The sequence below is a fragment of the Hyalella azteca genome, unplaced genomic scaffold, assembly GCF_000764305.2.
Source record: "Hyalella azteca isolate HAZT.00-mixed unplaced genomic scaffold, Hazt_2.0.2 contig7612, whole genome shotgun sequence".
In the NCBI taxonomy this organism is placed as follows: domain Eukaryota; kingdom Metazoa; phylum Arthropoda; class Malacostraca; order Amphipoda; family Hyalellidae; genus Hyalella; species Hyalella azteca.
Genome location: NW_025937733.1, coordinates 78,195 through 100,926, shown reverse-complemented (window position 1 = coordinate 100,926; position 22,732 = coordinate 78,195). Strand labels below are relative to the sequence as shown.

General features: G+C 35.9%; 1 protein-coding gene across 1 annotated transcript; it reads left to right on the top strand.

The window, feature by feature from the left end:
- Positions 1-14,037: 14,037 nt before the first annotated feature.
- On the top strand, positions 14,038-22,441 carry LOC108682993. Its single transcript, XM_018172265.2, has 2 exons — positions 14,038-14,095; positions 18,763-22,441. The coding sequence occupies exons 1-2, from the start codon at positions 14,087-14,089 to the stop codon at positions 21,619-21,621; spliced, it is 2,868 nt and encodes a 955-aa protein (XP_018027754.1). The 5' UTR covers positions 14,038-14,086; the 3' UTR covers positions 21,622-22,441.
- The last annotated feature ends 291 nt before the right edge of the window (positions 22,442-22,732 follow it).

Genomic DNA, 22,732 nt, shown 5'->3' with positions numbered 1-22,732 from the left:
GAAAGTAAGAAAACGAGCAAGAGCAGGAGGATGAGAAATAAGGAGACGAAACACGAGAAGCAAAAAACGAAGACTAACTGGAGAAAAATATGAGGTGAAACTAGAAAGGCATATAAGCACCAAAGTAGCAGCAGCCCCGGCATGGAGTTGGGGGCGGCAGTGGGTCAATATGGCCGTCATAATAACGAGCCAGAGAGGCTGCAATCATAAATGGCAGTTTATGGTCCCAAGAGCTTCCCCGGGACAATTAGAGCGCCAGCGATAACGTACCACGCCCTTGCCGGAGCGACAGTTTTGTCGTGTGGCAGGCGCCAAAATGGTTTTCGATACATTTAATAATGACCAACATGGCACATGCATTGCAGCTCACTGCTCAGAATTAATAGGGACCATGACCAAATAACGCTTGACAATACCGCATTTCGCTAAATGTAGAATGCTCTTTGGTTCAGCGACGATGCAGGGTGAATGAATAAAATCACATAAATATGTCAGTGGCATCGAAATTCGTACACTGATGAATGCAGGTAACAGGTGCCGTCGTCTCATTAACAATAAACACGTCGTGTATGTGGCTGACCAATAAGTTCTCCAGAGTACAAGGCGTACGATAAACTCAATTTAATACGCTACAGAAAAGCATCGCTACAGAAAAGCTGAGTATCAGCATTGACCTCTAACCAAAATGAGCAAATTGGAGATAATGGAGCCAGTATTGTGAGGAATACTCTTCAATGCATGCAGCATTAGAGTGTCTGCAGTGTTCAGGAATTGTGAGGTTGTGTCTTCAAATTAAAAGCCGTGCGAAAAACTTGAGTTAGCGCGTCGATGTGAGCGAAAAGTTGCGCAGTAAACCGTGACTACCAACTGTCATGGAATGATCAGACGGCGGCCCCCGTCGCACAATACACGTCAAACTTGCAGTTTAGATCAATGTGAAGAAAGCGAATTCAACAAATACAATTTTCTAAGCATTATTTTATGTTATCACACTGACTAGACAATAATAAATTTGATTATGAAGAAAATTAAATTTTAATAAAAATAAAAAGGTTGATTGAATTTCGTTTGCATTAACGAGGCACAAAACGTTCAACTAGCGTCGTCATAAATGTTGAACCAAATTGGGCAATAAACCTAGACGTCCAAGTTAAAATGGGCACAAAAAAACAAATGCGATAGCATCGCGAAGTTTTTCACCATTCAATACAAAACTATACACTCGATGCTTTCCATCACCCTATATAATTATAGGTTTCACCGCACATATACTGGACGAGTAAAAAAGATCAAATTTTCCCGGGGAAAATCTCGAGTATAATTAACAAAGTAAAGCACTGTTGGAGCTGCACAAGCCTGATGTCCGAGCAGCAACGCGGCTTTAGCTAGAATACAGAGTGCATAGTAAATGCCCGGTTACCCAGATGTTAGGCGCGTCGTAACCACACAATCACCGTCCAATATCGGCGAGTCTGCGCCCGCATTTCCAAAAGAAATTGCTACTCATAAAAACGAGGGCAGTGCAAATGAGAACAGCGAACGCAACACAAATCGCCCACCCACCACCCAAGGCCTATACCACAGGCTTGTGCAATGGCAACAAAACAATCCAGAAAAACTCGACGATGACTGGGGAACTGAAGAACTAATGTTCTAATGTTAATAGCCGAGCTCCTGAGTGCAATGATGGCCGCGACCTGACGTGAGGTCCACCCAATCAACACTTGAATTCAAATTAGCTTTTAATCGGCGAGATAAACTGAAGTGTGAATACACGAGCTGCAGGAGAACGTCAAAAATACATCCATTTTCTATATCTCATTTGTCATGCAAATGAGTTTTACTCGTGAGTTTTTACTACCTACTGTAGTTCAGTACCTATTCTATTAATTCTCAAGATACTCAAAGACCAAAATTATTATATTTATCTCGAAAGTTTACATAAAAAATTATAATGATACGACAATAAATAAAAATACTTTCGTTAAACTCATTAATGCGCTACTACTCATCATTGCGTGGACCGTGCATCCGTATTATGTACAATACGCGACCATTTATCATAAATACTATATCATAAAATCCGTAGAATCATGAGTAATTAGTCATAATAAATGCGATAACTTAAGAAAGAACATCTCGCCAACAGGAGTACCCGAAGAAATAAGCAATCTGAACAAAAAAGGTAGCTACCACACAGGGCAATCAATTCACTATCAAGATTTCTACGACTAAGAATCTCGTAATTAGCGGGCAAAAACATAAGCTGGCCTTATTTCAAATAAGGCAACTTTCGTTCAGATGGACTTGGGAAAAAACTCGACCTTGCCCTAACATGGGCCGAGTAGAGCCCCGTTGTGTAGTTGTGTTCAATCATAACGACTTACATTTTACCATATATTAGGAAAGCATTTTACTTTAAGTAGACCATATACAAGTAGACCATAATTAACATACACTAGAAAACAAAACTAATAAAAAGAAGCATATAATTGCCCCTAGCTATAGTTCAATTACCACTATACGCCAGCACACAGAAATATAATCACGAGCTAAACTCAGGAATTTACTGCAAGGGCAACAAAAGTAGTTTATTTTAAAGCAGAACAATCTAATCCACAACAAACTGTACACCAGGACCGATAGAAACAATAAACATGTGAATTGGAAGCATTTATCTCTAACACGTCGATTGACATATAAAAGACTCCTCAAAAGGATTCAATTCTAAGAAATAATAAATTTTGAATTAGGCATGAAAAACCTGATCATCATTGATCAGTCGCGGTGACGCTTCCATCGCTACGAGCATAATAAGACAGATCAACTTAATTACGAAGTTTTCGATAATATCGCCAAGAAATTATGCAACGAAATGTTTTCCTTTAACGCGGTGAATGTGTCCAACACAAGCAAAAAAAATAAATTTTCACGAGGTGAAGGCACAGAAGTTAGTATTGTTTTAATGCGTATTTGCACTCGTATAGACAGCCCTGAAATTTTAAAATACTCTACGACGCTTCGGATTTATACGGGTCAAACATAAAAAATGGGTATGAATTAGTCACAGAGCCCTTCTCATTCAAAATTTCATAGATTTCATCAACTAAGCAAAAGTATATAGCTACCTTAATTCAACTATAAAAACTCTGGAGTAACAAATCGGGACAAATAACCGAGTAAAAACAGAGGATTAAAGCATAAGAGGAAGCAAATTCGCACAGTTATCTTATATGCAGGATCAAATAATGTGAGAAGAGTTTCCATCAGCACCCGTTTACGAACATCACAACATACATTAATAAATGCAACAATAAACGCATCATAGGCACAAAGAGAATAACAGAACTGCGTGAGGATCCAAGCAAAATCTGCGGTCCAACACGTTGCATACATAATTTATCTACACGAACACGCCGCACGAAAAAAGCACGCAAAACACGCACATTTTCACAGATCACGTAAGTTTCCCGTTATTCTGTTGTCGATCACACGAGATTTAAATCGCATTTAATTTATTAATCTCCATCGCTTCCAATCATTTCACAGCACATCGGCTCACTTTCCGTATAAATTTCAATATATTTTCAATGTGAAGACAATGGGATAATACACATAAATGGTAAGCAAGAGCGATCCAATTTTGTTTTTAACGATATAAAATTACAAATAAATCAATTTTGCTTATTCATTTTTTTATTAATATATAAAACTGCATTGGTAGATTTAAAAGCTTATGCATGCATAATTTAAAACGCCAGGCGCTTGAACGTCAGATGTTCTGGACGCCATACTCTCAATACTGGCCAAGTGAACGTAAGTACTTACACTATTTTCTCATCTATTATCGGTGATTTTGCTTGAAAGACCGTCAATGATTGGCTGATGAACTTACGATCTCTTAACTTTTTTGTAAGTATAGGCCCTGGACGCCGCTGCACACATAGCCCTGGAGGAAGGCACAACCCTGACCGATGGTGAAGACTAATACACCCGCAAAGACTTCATTATTTTGTATATAATTAAAGGATTAACTAGGCAGCTGGATGTACGCAGTAAATATCGAGTAAATAGGCACTCACCCAGGATCTTGGTAACAAATAACACGATGTTTAGAAGACAGTAAGGAACCAGCACTCACCTGGAAGAAAAGAAGCATTTGGTTACTGAGATATACAAATGAACCAATTTAGTAAAAGCGATACTTATATAATATAGTACCACTAAAAGCAGATTCTAAATACAAATATAAGCTAAATAAAAAATACAGAGCGTTTCAATCAACAGTTTTGGAGAGAGCATGGAAACCCATTTAACCATAAACTTTATTCCAATGAGCCAATTCAAAATATTTTGGAAAATTATGTAGTCTTCTCACAATTCAAATATGCTGAGAAGTCTTGTGCTACAAGTTGGATCACATTTCATTATTAATGCGATTAACATTATTGTTTCTAGGATAATTCCATCAGAGAAACTACAATTTTTATGAATAAAATCTGGCAACTCAAAGTTACACTTCAACTTGAAGTAGTCACCAATTTCATCAAAGCAAACTTATAAATTTGAATTGATCCTCTCCGACTAAAAACAATGTGCCACAGTATACGTACCTACTTAAACATAAAAGAAGTAAACAAGTTGTATTCATTATTGGCAGCATACCTACCAATTAAAAAATATACTATATAAATATAATGCAGTTTGGGTATACAAGTTTTGAATGACACTTAGGATTAGCCAGAAAAAAATAAAAATTTTCAAGCCATTGCAAAATTATATTGCTGCCATACAATGGAGAAAAATCAGCAAATTCATGCTTGATTGGCCAGATTAAACTGAACTGGCAATTATATGTGAACGCCAATTTAAGTGGCAATGGCTCAGAATCAGGCACTTTGCAAGCACACAAAAGTTTTTTCTAGCCGTCATTCTATTGATGTGAAAGATACCCTAAACACCAGGTTTCGAAGAATCTGATGACTTTGGTTACATCAAGATAACCAAGCGCCCTTTTCCAGAGAGAATAGTAATTATAAATAATAATAACTACTTTCTTTCCAGAATCTTTCCCTCTATCAGCTTCCATGACAACTTTTGAGAAAAAAACAATTTACAAAAAGATTATTTTGAGAAAAAACAACTTGGCTGAGCTGGCACAACACAAGATTTTTCAAAAGGAAACTTACAATAAAAATTTTCACATCAGGAGACTGGCACAAAGAAAAATTTTTTTTTTGTACCAGTAGCTACTAATCTACAGAAGTACCCAGATTCAGAATCTCAAAGTGATATCAATATTTTGACAAAAATTTAAAAATTAGGCCAAATAATAAAAGTATCTACTTTCTAGCAACAGCTGGTGTATTCCTGTAATTCGTCTTGTCATGAGGTTTCTGGTAAAGAAATGTCTTGCGTAATTTTTACTTAAACAGCATGATTGTGCTGTGGTATTTGAATTCGTGAAAACTTTTTGAATTGCATGCTGCAAGACTTTGATAAATTAGAAAAGAGTAATACAATTTAATATATAGACATTTATTTTATTGGAGCAGACAACAGTGAAATGTAGTGTATTCTTTACAACTTCATCCACATTTTTGGATCTACTTTGATCTAAGAAACCCAGCATGATCATTGCTGAATGTTTGACGTTATTAATATGCAGAATTATATTTCTTGTATTTAACCAAGTGTATTAGTCTAAAAAAAAACAACAAAAATTCAACCAGACAAGAATCCCAATCCTTTTAGCAGGCAAGTTACCAAATTTGGTCACTTGAAATCTCCTTCCAAAAAAGCTCCAGTTTGTCTCAGGACTGGTTAGTGTTTGAGGCTACATTGTTATGCCTCTGCTAAGTTTCTATCATCCGCCCATACATCCAAACATAACATCATCCCCTGCCATGCCCAAGAATTAAAATATGAGCATTTTAATTAAATTTTGACCAAACAATGAAATAGACATTCTTTCCACAGTTTTTTGTTTGAAGTCAGAAAAAGCATCAGCAATTTAATTAATTTAAAGTAGCTTGAAAAATCATATTACATTGCAGCTTGATATTTTCCCTTTGCATTTGAATTATTAATTTAGAAAAATACAATTTCTTCTAGTGTAGAGACCACTTTTTGTAAAATTTTAATCTGTAATTTACTCAAATACCATGCAAAATTTTGGAAAAATACATAGGCATATATTTACCTTATAATTCTCCAAACATTCTTATAATGGATCCAGAAATTCAGCTTTTGGCATATTTCTATGCTTACCCACAAAAGGGCTAGTTAACCAATATTGGGAAAGTCAAAATTTGTACCATATATATAGCACAGCAAAGTAATCTCTTATTACTGATTAGGGGTTAATATAATATTCAACAGGCAACAACTCAATTGTGTAAGTTCTTTCATCACTTATAGCTTAGTTATAGGACTAGGACTTACTAGCAGACAATTCAAATCTTTTCACTGCAAAATGTACACAATTGTACAGCAAGCTCTAATGATCTTTTGGAAAGAATATATTTTCAAAACCTTATTAAACAAATTGTAAATTGAAAAAATTCTCAGGTCAGGTCCTTCACCTGTGTTTTAACAATAAGAATAACATTGCACTACTTAACAAATCGTGCAATTCATAAGAAAATTATTAGAAACCAAGATAAAACCAGGCTTAGGCTAGTCTTAGCAAGATAGTCATTTTGAAACACCAACCAACCAATCATCCTACACATACAAAAATATTGTAGTAGAACTCTTCTAGTTACATATGCAAATGACAAACTTGAGGAAAGTGTCATAGTTTGCAAATGGGGGCGCTGCCCCATAATGAGGGAAAGTGAGACTACCTAATGGCAGCCCTGATGGGGTAATATAGACTGGCTTGGAAATTAAGTTAAAATTACCATATATAAGACTCTGTAGAGTCTGAAACATAAAATAAAAACATAAATAGGCTGTCAAACATAAAATATGTTATATATGGTAGTAATGGTACTATTATATTAACTTCCAAGCCGGTCTATGTTACCCCGTCAGGGCTGACATTAGGTGGTCTAAGTTACCCCATTTTACGGTATCTACTTTCTAGCAACAGCTGGTGTATTCCTGTCATTCCTCAAGTCATGAGGTTTCTGGTAAAGAAATGTCTTGCCTAATTTTTACTTAAACAGCATGATTATGCTTTGGTATTTAAATTCGTGAAACTTTCTGACTTACATGCTGCAAGACTTTGATAAATTAGAAAAGAGTAATACAATTTAATATATAGACATTTATTTTATTGGAGCAGACAACAGTGAAATGTAGTGTATTTTTTACAACTTCATCCACATTTTTGGATCTACTTTGATCTAAGAAACCCAGCATGATCATTGCCTAATATTTGAATGTTATTAATATGCAGAATTATATTTCTTGTATTTAACCAAGTGTATTTGTCTAAGAAAAAACAAAAATTCAACCAGACAAGAATCCCAATCCTTTTAGCAGGCAAGTTACCAAATTTGGTCACTTGAAATCTCCTTCCAAAAAAGCTCCAGTTTGTCTCAGGACTGGTTAGTGTTTGAGGCTACATTGTTATGCCTCTGCTAAGTTTCTATCATCCGCCCATACATCCAAACATAACATCATCCCCTGCCATGCCCAAGAATTAAAATATGAGCATTTTAATTAAATTTTGACCAAACAATGAAATAGGTAGACCGTAGACATTCTTTCCACGGTTTTTTGTTCAAAGTTGGAAAAAGCATCAGCAGTTTAATTAATTTAGAGCAGCTTGAAAAATCATATTACATTGCAGCTTGATATTTTCCCTTTGCATTTGAATTATTAATTTAGAAAAATACAATTTCTTCTAGTGTAGAGACCACTTTTTGTAAAATTTTAATCTGTAATTTACTCAAATACCATGGAAAATTTTGGAAAAATACATAGGCATATATTTACCTTATAATTCTCCAAACATTCTTATAATGGATCCAAAAATTCAGATTTTGGCACATTTCTATGCTTACCCACAAAAGGGCTAGTTAACCAATATCGGGAAGTCAAAATTTGTACCATATATATAGCACAGCAAAGTAATCTCTTATTACTGATTAGGGGTTAATATAATATTCAACAGGCAACAACTCAATTGTGTAAGTTCTTTCATCACTTATAGCTTAGTTATAGGACTAGGACTTACTAGCAGACAATTCAAATCTTTTCACTGCAAAATGTACACAATTGTACAGCAAGCTCTAATGATCTTTTGGAAAGAATATATTTTCAAAACCTTATTAAACAAATTGTAAATTGAAAAAATTCTCAGGTCAGGTCCTTCACCTGTGTTTTAACAATAAGAATAACATTGCACTACTTAACAAATCGTGCAATTCATAAGAAAATTATTAGAAACCAAGATAAAACCAGGCTTAGGCTAGATAGTCATTTTGAAACACCAACCAACCAATCATCCTACACATACAAAAATAATGTTGCATTACAAATGAAAAAAAAAACATTTAAACTAGGCTAGGTACCTATTCATTTTAGGTACGAATATCAAGTCTTTAATAAACTAGATTGTTCTTGAAAATAAGAAAACTTACTTAGAAATAGGACTGTAATCAGATATCAGGACTATAGGTAATTTAAATGAATGAAAGTAGCAGCATAAAAAAGAGATTTGGCACTAATTGGCACTTTTTAATTTGGCAGCAACGTTGATCCAAGAATTCCAGGTCACTGCATTACGTTAACGGTCAAGTGACACTTGCACTGTAGTGCCACTGTCACTCGGTAACTATTAACTAACATCAGAAATATTTTTGTATATACTATTTGTGATTATCCAACGCATAATTCAATTATAGAAAATCTAATCTCAGTTTTTACGAATTTTTGATTAAAAGCACTCGCATCAACAGTCAGCAAGTCTAGATATAATTATCGTTCTAACCATACCATATATACTTACTTTTAACGACCCTTTCCTTAGTCGACAACTTGGGTGTTGTCGTATTGGCGTTAGAACTCATCTTGACACTAATAATATCTGAACCCTATTATTACTCTCCACACTAATATTATCTAGAGTTTAAACTAAAAATCACGTCTTTTACGTGCACATACACAAACTTTGCACCAATTTTCTTTCCCAGACACAGCACAACGAAGGTTCCACCAAGATGGCGTAACCAGCTCTAATAAATACACTTTTGTGGTCAACAATAATTGGAGTTGCAGTGAAGGTGCCCGCAAAGTTACCCTAATGCAAGTAATTTTCCTATCATACATGAAAACGGAATTGAACACATTTTGCAGCAATTGAAGCTGTATTTTAATATAAGAGGAAAACAATTAAAAGTTCCCATTATTTTTGTACATGTTTGAAAATGAAAATAGTGATATTTTACGCGCTTCATAATTATTAGCACGCTATGTAATTTCTCTGGCAATGCATGCGAAGCTGTTAAACTCGATAAAATCTATATAGCAACGACTTATGAAGACAATTTTCAAACCAAATATGACAGTTTTACTCTGTATTCAAGACTGGTGACAGTGACATGACGGTTATTGCTGCACGTGTTTATATAAGTTATTGCAAAAATGTCGGGCTGGTGGAGATGAGTATGATATGCTTGTTACTGTACTGGAAAGAATGTGCGGACAGGAGTTGAATTGACATTTAACAATTAATTCAGTTGATTTGCTATGCGAAAATGCTAATCTTATTGAGAAAGTTATGAGTAAGATCATGCATAAAACTCATTCTCTTGTCATCAATGAAACTGGTATATCATAAAAGTATACAAATATGATGCGGTATAAAGTAATTCTGAAGTATGAATTATATCTCATAAGTAACTACTATCATAGACCTGAGTGGGTATTTCCTAGGGATGAATCAAAAACAGGTGGAAAAAATACCCTAAACTATTCAAACTCCCTATTTCAGTTCAACAGTGCCAGTCTGTACTACTCGTTGCGCAAGCGCCAACCGGGCCAATCAATGGAAATATCACGTGACCTGACCTATGACTTGCTGACCATGCGCGCTGTACTCAAAATTTATCGACTGAAATTTATTCGCAATACATTCTGAGATGTGCATGATACTGCTCGATTCTTAAGCTAATGCGCGATGAAATTCACTATCAAGGTCAAATTTTAACTTTGGATTGCGGTAATGTTGAAGCTCGAGGTAGTTTGATCGCGAAGCCTTTTCAAGTGGAACTAAATATTTTCCGCGTAGATTTGGCCCTTTTTTCCTTAATACGAGGCTCAAACACGAAAACATTAGAATAAAAAGACTAAATTCAAATCGTCTTATTCGTTTGTGGATTTCAAAGATTTTATAGCTCGAATTTACTAAATCAAACCTTTTTTTGGTAATGCAATAAAAAAAAAGAATGAAAGCCAATTAAAAAGAAACTCATGGAGAATCTGTTGAATTTTTTAACCATGGAATACAGATAATGGTTTCTTGCTCGTTTCGAGGACATTATCGAGTTGACCACAACTCTTAATTTCATAGTTTTGAATAAATCTTTTTGAATATGTGAATTTCCATTTTATTGCAGTACACCTCCGAAATAAATTTTCTGTTTTACATCCATCTTAGTGAGGCTTACTAAAACAATTCGTTAATCTCAATTTTCATTCAATTATGCTCTGGATCATAAATTGGCTTATCGAACAGTCATTATATTGAAAGAAGAAATAAAATATAGAGATTTAATAATAAAATGAACAACACATGTGAACTTGAAGCGTCTCACGTTAATATCGGGACAAATAAAGACACTTTTTCTGAACACTGTATAGAACCCTGTATGAACAACATAATCTCATGTTACACAAATACAAGTACATAGAAAAAGAATATAATCATTATAAATCAGTTCATCTACTTACCATAGTAATTACTATACGATTACAGTAGCAACAAGTAGTACTTACTCTAATAAGAGGTTCCGGTGAAATGAATCTGAATCCTAAAAGTTTGATTTAAATTAACTACTACTGTTGTATAATCTCATGTTACACAAATACAAGTACATAGANGGTAGCGGCGCTACATTTCAAAGTAGCGCTGCCCAGCTCTGCTTATGGAGCTATTAAAATTTGTTTATCCATTTTTATAACCAGAGGCCACAGAAGACAGAATCATTGGGAAAAACTTCCCTTATTCTAATTGTATTAAAAACATTCTATATTGCCGCAGTGACAACATATATAAAAATATGTGACAGTGCAAAACATAATCGAAGCCACTGTTCACCACAAGCACCAATGCACCAGGCGAAAATTAACCCATTATTAATGATTGGAACCATTTTTTTACTTCTTATATTATATTTAAAAAATGTTATTCCGTAAAATTATCACACCTGCTACTTTCCGCTCTAGAACACAATTATTTACACAACTTTAAAAGCCAGGCCAATTATTGAATTCGAAACTTTTCAATATTAAGAGCATCAAAGTTTTTGCATGGTTATATATTTACAACACAGATGAATGAAAAAACGAAAACACCAGTTATGCTCAAACATTTAACTGAAAAATTCTACATTTTGTGTTAGGGATGCATTACATAAACAAACTATGTTAAAAGCAACGGTAAACTGATTGACCAGCGAGTCAAAGTGAACGTAAATTCCATCACTGGACATTTTTTTCCGCAACTAAGGTTCCAGACTTGCCGATGCCTAACTTTCTTTCTATGATAGAAAGCGAAATCGAGATGCCGCCCGTTGCATCGAGACGCAGAGCGTGTGCTTTAGAGTCAACTTTTTGGTCTGAATAATGCGATGGAAATTTAGGAAATTATAGACGGAAATGTTAGGGCATTTATTGCATAACTTTAGGTTAAATGTGGAAACAGAGAGAGTTGCTATTAAAATCAACTACAATGTAAATATTTTATGATATTATTTACAGCTCGGCGATCCGTAAAAGAGGCGAAATTAGAACGAGACGAAAGAATGGAGCAGTTGCTACATGAATAGAAGTGCTTTATTCCACAAGCAGCGAATAATAGAGCACTTACTATAGAAAGTGATATAAGAAGTTCGTTTTATCATTGCGCGCAGAATGCAACCTCGTAAATACCTGATGAGTCAACACAAGAAAAAATCGGGATCAATACTGTGGATCAAATTTACCAATATTGTGGAGTAAACGCCAGAACATTCTAAATATCACATTTTAAGACCCAGTATGATCAAGGTCTAAATAAAAATGACTTAATTTACACTCAATTTGAAGGAGCTGAATTGTGGCGTTTGGCTGTTAGCTCTTGAAACTGAACTTTTATCAACCGAACAAGATAATTGGTTATTAACGGAACACGTATCGCACGGTATTTTGTACCAGCACATCACTGTATTAGGATGGCATTTCCATGGCAAAATAGGCGACCATCAAGGGCCTTCACACACCTCACGTTTACTGGTCAAGACAGAAACGTGTCTCCCGTTAGCTGCGATCTTGCAAGAATTAACAACTCATGTGCTAAATTTCCGTCGATTTCTGTAAAGAATGTGCATTGTGCATATTGCCGTATTAGAAATATTTCTATCCCCTGTAGAGAATGATGAGTAATATGCAGAAGTTGTAATTAAAAGGAGAATAGCGTCCTATCAAGTGGCGAGGTATTTCGCGCTTTTCGCACACCATGGCTGAAAAAGTTGCAATGCGTTAGAAGAAGTGAAGTTAAAGAGGAGTGAAGTTAAAGAGAAGTGTTGTAAAAAGTGACAACAGCCAATAAGTTATCAATCACCTTGCAATAGGTTCTTAGCTCGATGTATAATCGGAGGAGAAAAATGATATAAAGCACTTTAAAATAAAGCACTTGGAATCCTTTTAGAGCACTTGTAATTAATATATATATATGAAATAATTATTTGGGAAATAGAATTTATGAAACAGTGACATAATTTATTAAATGTACAAGAAATAGCGTTTCAGAAAAAATATTATTTTAGTGACACTTACACATGTAGGAGCTCGTCTTACGTAATATGTTTATTGCTGAATAGACCCAAAACTTGAGCGTCCGCAAGCAAGAACTGGATCAAAATATAGCGCGCCACAAACCAGTTTCCTTTCTCTGGAATGAACTCTTTCGGTTCTGCCCAAACCATCCACGGTAGCGAAAGTCGTTTTTTTATCTTTTTTAGGCTGTCCATTGAATTTAGAGCACACGTGGGCAACGATTTTTCGAACAGCTTGTTTCAAGGTTTCTGCACAGTGTGACTAGTGATTTGAATGCTTTCACCAAGAATTTGAAATTTCTATGACATGGATTTAAAAAGCCGAATAAATTATTAATGATGAGATGTATATTCTGTTTGAAATAAATATGGAAAAAAATAATTAATATTCCTACAATTCAAAATGTAAGACCGTTGATTATTTTTTATTTTTGACATATTTTCTCCTTCAAAGTTCTATATTTCTTGTCAATTATGCATTGTTTGAAATAAGTCCTGAGTCCATTAATAAGAAGTAAAACGGTTTTAGCAGTATAAATTTTAACCTATATATCTAAAATATGACACCATTGAAACATTTCTTATGAGTAATATTAATACTAGTGCATAAAGACAATTAAACTTCTACTCTACTTAACATACATGTATGTACTTGAGTGTATGCTCTAATTTACAACTTAATTAAATGTTTTATCCATCTACGAATAATATTACTGCCTTGAGTCATACTGAAGAAAACGTATATATTTCACTCGCAACATGAATATTTTATTCACGTAGAAATCACAAAAAAATGTACAATTATCCAAAGGTCGAAAAACAAAAAAATTCTCATAACGCGTCGATGAAGAAAATAACGAATCTGAAGCCACTATAGCATGCTTATAAAACGTCCATTGATTACCGTACAGGTCGCATATTAGTCATTTTTCCCTCCGATTATTGCGTCCGAGTTTTTGTGCGAAGAAAGTATACCGAAGTCGGTTTTTTTTCCATGTACGAACCGCGACGGAGGAGAGAGAAGACGACTTTTCAGCGATTCAGTCGCACCCTTGCAAGCGTTGCAGATGGCGTCAAAGTTTAACTTATAAGAAACCATGCTTCTAGTAAGTAGAACGTGGTCTGTTATTTATGTTATTTTACAAGCTATGAGCCATAATGTTTGAAGTTTACAGTATTCGGGCTGAGTGAAGCGTAAATGTATTAATTAGAAAGTGTCAAGACTCACGTGAAAACGAATAATATTGAAACCATAGCAAATTTTCAAAGTGGTTAACTCAGATTGCGAAGCAGGAAACAAGTGAGAGAAGGAAACTAAAGTGCCATCAATCAATGAAAGTTTACATTCGGAAAATTTCAATAGCACGCGATAAATTCAGAGTTGAATCTGCGTTGATGTTTCAACCAGGGGTTTAATGCAGAGAAAAAGGCAGTAAAAAAGTAATTACGAATACTAATCCCTCGCAATATCGTGTTTTATTTGTCCGTAGTCTATAAACACGAACTCGGTCACTAACTTCTATCAGTCTATAAACTGTCCATCACTTATTTCACCTATCGTCTAGAACATAACACCCGCGATAAGTGAGGGACTGCTCTAATCCTTACGATTTACTGAATTTTTTTACAAAAACAATCACCGTATCTTACTACTGAGCTTTCTTATACTTAATTCAGAAGCAATCAAGGCTGAATATCTCGTGGCTATCTTTGTTAACCGAAGCAGTCGAATGGCTAAGCATGAAAATCAAGGCTGGAGTAACACATGGCTCTCTTCGTTAACCAATTTCCAGCGTCCACATCTGCTCCATGAAATGGAATTTAGATTACAATTGGAAGTCAAAGTCCGGATTCATGGCCTAAATGTCATTGATATCAAGTTTTAATACTGATATCGTCATAGAAATTGGATATGCTTCATCTGATTTACGCCCCAGAATATGTGAAAAACGCTTCATATTCCAGTCTTTTCGGTGCTTCTGCACATTAAAACCATAAAAAATATTCCCCAAAAAATAAATTCCTTACTGAAATAATACAGAACATTATATTTTTTCCGGTATATGTATATTATCTTGCAGGGTTTTCTGGTAAAACTATGCAATACTTCATCGGTAATTAGTCATCTCTATCAGAATAACAAATTTCGTCACTGAAATGAACATTTTTTTTTGCACTGTGTAATCAGACTCGTGCAACCTTAAGTTCATACTGGTTTCCGTACCTTTCTAACATATTTATTCCTCTCGTTCCGATCCGCGTTCCAGCTGCTCCGAAATTCCCAGAAATTTATAAGATTTTTTTGGGGGGCTGTGCGGTACTGACTGCTTTTTATTCACAGTTGATGTGTGATGTGCAAAAAAATTAGGAGCCGTAAGGAATCAGGTTTTTCCGGCCATTGGTATGAGAACTTGTAGTAGGAACATTTCCGAATACTTTTAAATTTATCAGTTTGACAGAGAAGATTTTTTGAGTTTAAAATCATCATTTTGTGAAATTCTTTGATCCCATCATAAACGATAAACACTGAAAAAACCTATGCAATAATCACCCGAGTTTACACTTAAAACAATAAGGAATCATTCGTCGATCTTCAGTCAGAACGAATATTTTCGCAGATCAGCTAACAATAATATTTTTCAGACAAATTTAAATCCGCAAAAACCGTTCAGTTTTTGCATTAAAAGAAAGCATTGTCTGCGGGCAAGATAAGGGGAGAAATCACGATGACTCAGCAAAGAGAGCGCTGCAAAAACTTGTGTGCATGCTTTAAAAATATTATTATAAAAAAAACAAAAATTAAAACGAGGGCAATGTAAATAAAATGTATTAGTTATTAATTGAGATTTTTTCAGTTAAAAAATAAGAAATTTTCTTTGTAGTAATGTAAATAAATAAATCATAGAAGTGCAGCGAGTATTTTTAATCAAGTACAGTTTTTAAATTATGCCATTGCTGCGGTCTCCGTTTGGCACATTTGTGCCATGGAGCCAATAATATAGCGTTACGTAGAAATATCTGCGTTGAAGAATAGGCTGGATTGTACTGTCACCAATTTTTAAAATGCTCTTGACGTGTTTCTTAAAGTACTGGCCTTTTGACCTGCTGTTATATCCAAAATTGACGTCGAAGCTAAATAATATTGACATCGAAGCTGCTGAACATTGTGAGATGGGAGGCACTTCTAGCCAAAATATATACTCCTGCATTGCTTCATCCAGTCTGTTCTTGTGCGCATTTCTGTGGGAGCGCTGACGAATGTAGCGGAGTTTGTTCCACATACCTGTGACTGGAACCGAGAAGTGTTGTAACATGGATAAGTTGCAGCGAAGTTTTTTTAGTTTATGGCCGCGACCCCTTTTGTTATTCTTGTTCTTTTATCCTCTAGTAATTCTAATCTTGTAGAATCCATCTCCATGGGTGTAGCCTACATAAATACTTCGAAGATGTTGCCACGTACACGTCTATAACAAAGACTCGAAGGCTTCATTGAAGCTTTATATTTCTTCATAATACTTGCCCTTTAATTTATCCTGGAATTATCCTTCTTGCACGTCTTTGAACGCTCTCGACTAAATTTTTGTTCTTTTTAAATTTCGGTGACCACTCGGCGTTTCCAAAGTGTTAATGAAACAGTGTTATTAGTGGCCTCATTATTTGGCCTAATGGCAGCCAAATAATGAGGACACGGTCGTACCCAAGCTCCAGACATACCTTTTCGTTTAAAAGGAATGATAAAACTTTGTTAATTACATTTTTGACATACATTTTAAACTAGGCCTTGCATTATTTAGCAAAAATATCTTTACAGGATATGTTATTCACGGTCTCTGCAGTAATTTTAGTTAAAGTTATTTTTAACAAACTTGACATGGAACAAATGTTCGATCCCCGTTTAAAAATATTGTTAGAGTTCTAGCAGTATGCGATGTTGCAACTGTGTTATACCTTCTTACATAATCCAATGCAACCCCGTCATAAAATTTCCAGGCTTTGGCCAAATTTTAACTCCCCGTCCAAACACACTGCGAATTCTTAAAAAAGTATAATTTTAAATTTGAGAATTCTGCATTCAAATAACAAAACTTCATTTCTTTAAAATTTCATTGACAATTGATTGCCGTTTTTTTGGGTTCTTTAAAGGTTATTTTTAAACATGTAACTGATGTCTATGAAATGAGGGGATTCCAAAATTTTAACCAGACTATGTTTTAACACGCATAAAACTGTCTTGCAGGATCCTAAACTAGATTTAAAACTGCCTTCCTAATAAGTTCAGCATAACATCATCTCGCAAGTAATATTCGCAAGTTTAGGTAAAGAAACTATTGACCAGTACGTGAGAAGCGGACGAAATAAATCGCAAGTCCATAGCTTATTGTGGTTGAGGAGTAGAATAACGAGTCTACTTCGCATTTTTCTCTCTTTCCTATATCATAGGCAAAAGTCAAAAAGTGACTTTCTGTTTGCAGTATGGGCCAAAACTTTTGTCGCCTGTGATATTTTTTCAAGAACGAAAACTTACACGAAAAATTCGAAATATGGCAAATCTCCCAAAGGTATTAATATTTGCAGTGATAGACCCTATACTACGAAGAACTTCTCCTATTCTCTTAGGTATGCTGGAAATCAAATTCTGAATGATGTTTATATCAATAGAATTCAATTCATGTAAGTCCTCTAAGTCCTCTGTAGAAGTTCGCTTGTGTTTCCTCTTGTGTTTGCCCTCTGTTTGAGAATGACCTATAACTTATCAATAGGATCAAATCTAGGGAATTTCACGGTTGCATTTCTGTTTGAGAATGACCTATAACTTATCAATAGGGTCAAATCTAGGGAATTTCACGGTTGCATTTCCCTGTGAATGACATGATTACATCGCGCCCAAGGTGAAGCCTTCAGGCACTGTCCATAATTTGAGATGCTTCTTAGTTCAGGGAACAGAAGCACTTCATATCCTTCCCACAAACACTGCAACGAATGCAGTTTGGTACGAAAAAGTTCTGATCGAAGAGTTGATTAATTCCCTCAGTTGACAAACAGTTTCCCGAGCAAAATTACATTTTCCAGCACAAAGGAGCTCTTCGTCATAGAGTCAGTGATATCATAAAGCTTCTAAAAGATATTGGCATCGAAAAATTGACACCAAGACCTGGAAATTCCCCAGATTTTACCCCAATTGATAATTTATAGGCCATTCTTAAACAGAGGGCAAACACAAGAGTAAAACAAGCGAACTTCTACAAAGGACTTACAGAACTTACGTGAATTGAACTCTATTAATATAAACATCATTCAGAATTTGATTTCTAGCATACCTTAGAGAATATTTGAGGTTCTAATAGTAATATAGGTCAGCACTGAAAAATAATCACCTTCGGGAAATTTGCCATATTTCAAATTTTTCGTGTAAGATTTCGTTCTCTTTAATGTTTTATTTTATGGTAAAGTTAAAAATTAAATATTTGGGGTTTCCTGATTTTATTTCATGCCTCATAATTTATTAATCCAAAAAAAATATTACATACGGCAAAAGCTTTGGACACTACTGTACATTTTCAAGGCATCAAAATGGAAATCAGGCGATCAATAACATTTATGTTGTTTATACTAATCTAGTAATCTACTATCTTCAAGTTTCTTGCTCATGTTACAGAATCGCTATTTAAATTGACCCCAATTTCTGTAGGCAGATATGTGTCTGAAGATATATGAAATGAAGATTAAACATAATCTGTGCAGAAAAAATTCTCATGCAAATTTATGGTTACAGGGCGCTCGTCAATGCATCGGGACGCGAATCCTGTTGGTCACGGCCTTGCTGAGAGGTTTGGCATCCGGAGCGGAGCCTCAAGTTTACGTTCCAATTAAGGGAAAATTCAAGATTGTGACGGCATCTCAAGGATCCTATCCATACGCTCCATCGTACAGCAATGCTCCCACAGTAAAAGTGGTGCGTGGCACACCTCTTTCAAGTTCAGGAGGCTATGGCCAAAGACCTTACGGCCACCGTCCCGCGTCTTACGTCAGGGCGAATCAAGGCAACGATGGCTATTTCAGCAGTTTCTTCCGCTCTATGTTCGGTAATAACGCATATGGGTCAAGTCCTAACTATATTCCGACTGGTTATAAGGTCGTGAAAATCCCGAAAACCAAGTATCGGCCCTCCGCAGGTGGATACACGGGACGTCCTCTGTACCCAGACAAGCAGCCTCAACATTCTTACTCTCCGTCATACTCTTCGTCGTTCCAGGGTACATATCATCATGAAAAATACAAAGCACCTCATAAACATAGTTTTAAAGCCTATCATCAGGACGATAAATCACACAATAACAATCACCCAATGTATCACGATCTCGACGATTTCTACAAAGCCCCCAAACATAAAGATATCTATCAACCACATGAGAACTATGACATCCACGAGTCGCATGGTCATAATTACCATAAATCACTTGAGCACCACAAATCACATGAGCACCATAAATCACATGAGCACCAAAAGCATAACTCTCATGAGTTCCATGATTTTAATAAATCACCCGAACACTCAAACGAACATCACGACGCACATCATCAAGCACATCATCACGCACATCACCACCGGCCCAGTTTTTCCTCGGAGGCTCTCCATTCTTCATTCTTCCGCTTCTCCTCTGAGCATGAGCACCGCCATTTGAATCATCCTCACAAACAGCATTCTTCGTCAATAGAACATTTCGATGACGCATCGTTCCACACACCTCTTCCTCTGCCAAATAAAAATCCAAAAAAGTATCTGGGCTTCGAAGAAGCCAAAGAAGAAATATTAAAAGCAAGTGCTTTGAGATATTCTTCAGAAAAATCCGGCAGTACAGCAAGTACCGAGTACAAAAAGAATAAATCTGTTCGCAAACCTCATAAGAAGACTACTGAGCCTCCATATAAGACCACTTCAAATGAATCCAACAAATATAAAGCTAGTGTAGAGAAAGAGGCTTTAGACGAAATGACACGAGAAGAAAAGTTTATCGAATTTCTGAGGCAAAACATGAATAAAATTGAAGTCCAAACTTCACCACCCCTTCCTAATGTCACGAGACCGTTAGATGTGTTGAGGAGTTCAGCATTCCAAGTAAATCTGCCTCTGGAAGATGAGAGTACCGAGCGATCAGTTAGGCTGCAAACTTCATCAAGCAATAATCTCAATGTCAAAGCACAGCCTACGCCTTTTAGTAAAATTAAGCCAGACTACGGAAACAACGATTGGATCCCAAACGCTCCTCTTTATGGGTTCCGTATTGCTGATGAATTAAAAAGTCTTCAGACGCAAATTCAACCTTCGATCTCAAAGCCAACTCAAAAACTTCGGAAAGAGGATCTCGAAAAACAAGTGCATTTAACATCAACAAATTTGATAAAATCCTCTGACAGTTTAGGAACGCTTTCAAAAGCTGCAATAGTAGAGCCTTTGCCTAACTCGCGTTTCAGGCGAACATCAAATTCATCAGATACAACAACCAAACATAAATTACAAACCAAATCAGAAAATTTCAGAACTGAATCGGCTAATTCTGAAACGCAGCAGAAGGAGAGACAATTCAGGTACCAGCGCTCGTCCACTTCCACTGGTCTCAAAAAAGAAGTAAATACGTTCAGAGAGACTGCTCGAGAAGATAACTTTCCTCGGCCTTATGCCTCAAGAAATGATCATAACAATAACCCTGGCTCATTTGCATGGGCGGCTGCAGAGCCCTACAATCAACGTTCAAGAGCTTCAAACGACATCAGAGTTCTGGGAGGAGTTAGTTTTGCGGACGATTATTATGACGATGGAATTCCAGTTGGTATCGATGACCTACACTCGCTTATAGGCGCTTATGCTCGTGCTGTTCGCAATCAGCATTACGTAAAAAATGACAGAGAATATAGTGAAAAAGATTGGGAAGAATGGGTATCATATTATCACCCAGAGTTAGTTCCATATCTTGCAATGAAATCCATCGCGGACAACAAAAGAAATGTCGCCGATAGTTCAATTTCAGCATCAGAAAGTCCGAGCCAGTTTAGACCATTGCGTCTGGAAGGCAATCACTACGTTCCGTCCACCCCGACACAACTGAAAGGTTCTGGAGGACGATCACAACAAAACGAAAAATCTTACCCCGAATCGTTTCCACAGCAACAACGATCTCATTTGTCTCTTGTGAAACAAGCAAACCAAGTTCACTCCACAACCCAGCAACGACATCATTTCCAGGAGCAATCTAGTCCTTTCCAATATGAAATGGCGTCTTCCCAGAGGCATCAGTTTCAAGCCCTTCCTCCACTACAACCACCAACGCCTAAACAAGATGACAACGTCCTAAAGTTATTCGGAGTTGATAACGTGCTAGGAGCCCTAGAAATGGTCATGGAGGCTGTAGAAAACACTGATACGGGGGAGAAACTTTATCTGGTAAGAAGTTCTACGAACAACCTGAGAGAGAAAAATAAGAACGTAACGCCATCAGTGAATAATTTTGGCAACGAAGGTGTGACTTCGCGACCTGTTTCACAATTAACGTTGCAGCCGGCAATTCAACTCGACTTCGATGAGATCAAAGGAAAGGACACCCCTCTGGCCCCCCACGCTGCATATTTCTTTTAATTTGAACCCAATTTCTTGCATTGACTGAATTTTCTTCAAAGTCAGGCCTTTTTAAGGTACACAATGTTATGCGTGTATGGGAACACTTTTTTTTACTTCATTCCTAATTACGTTCTCCTAATTTATGCAGCGAAGTTATTTACAGTGCCAATGCTTTGCGTTGAACAAACGGTGCGGTGATACAGTGCCAATATACGGTTTAAAAAGCACAACGCTATTGTTATTTATTTTTTAGAAGAACTCTTGCGAAAAGTAAGACTTGTAGGTAAATGGCACGTAAGGAATTATGTCAGCTCGTAGTTTGAACAAATTGTCTTCTGACATCTTTGCTTCGGTCGGATTATATAACTATGTAGATAGATCAATGGAAGTTTGTGCTAATGTTCAAGTAATAATATGACTCAAAATAAATGCATCTACTAAGATCTAATTTCGGCAATGCTCTATTCTGAAAGGAACTTCCGACTGGCTGACATAAATTTGTTTCTCAGTGCTAGATTTCCATACTATACCTACAATGTAAATACGGTCAAGATTATTTCGCTCGACTATCTGTGCGAATATTGTTCCTGTGTAAGATTCTGCAGTGTCTACCATAGCTTTAACTGCTGAATATAATTATTATATTGCATGTTTATTAGGTCATAAGAACTGAACCCACTTGACTGCGGGGGCTGCCAAGAAATAAATTGATAAAAAGCATCATAAAATGATGAACGGCTACTTTTTATCTAAGAACATAATGCCCATTTTCTACACAAGTAAGCTTTTTGTACAAACTATTTATAGAAGAATAAATACAACTCGCTCAAAAGCTTGATTATATCGTGTCATTATCCAGAACAGAAATGTTGATATTTGATCTGACGATATGCTGAGGCGTTACAGGACGTTTTCACTTTTCAGTGATATGAAATCTCTGTTGATACTCGAGGCAGAATTTTCGTAGAGATTCAGAACGAAGCTAACAATACAGTTAATATTTTACCATAATGCTTAAATTATAATAATGCTAAGCCCCCATAATAATGCTTAAATGCATCACGACTAGAGCTCTGTAAAGCATCAGAAGATACGCAAGTAAGGAAAGAAAAGCAAGATCAACCTTTGA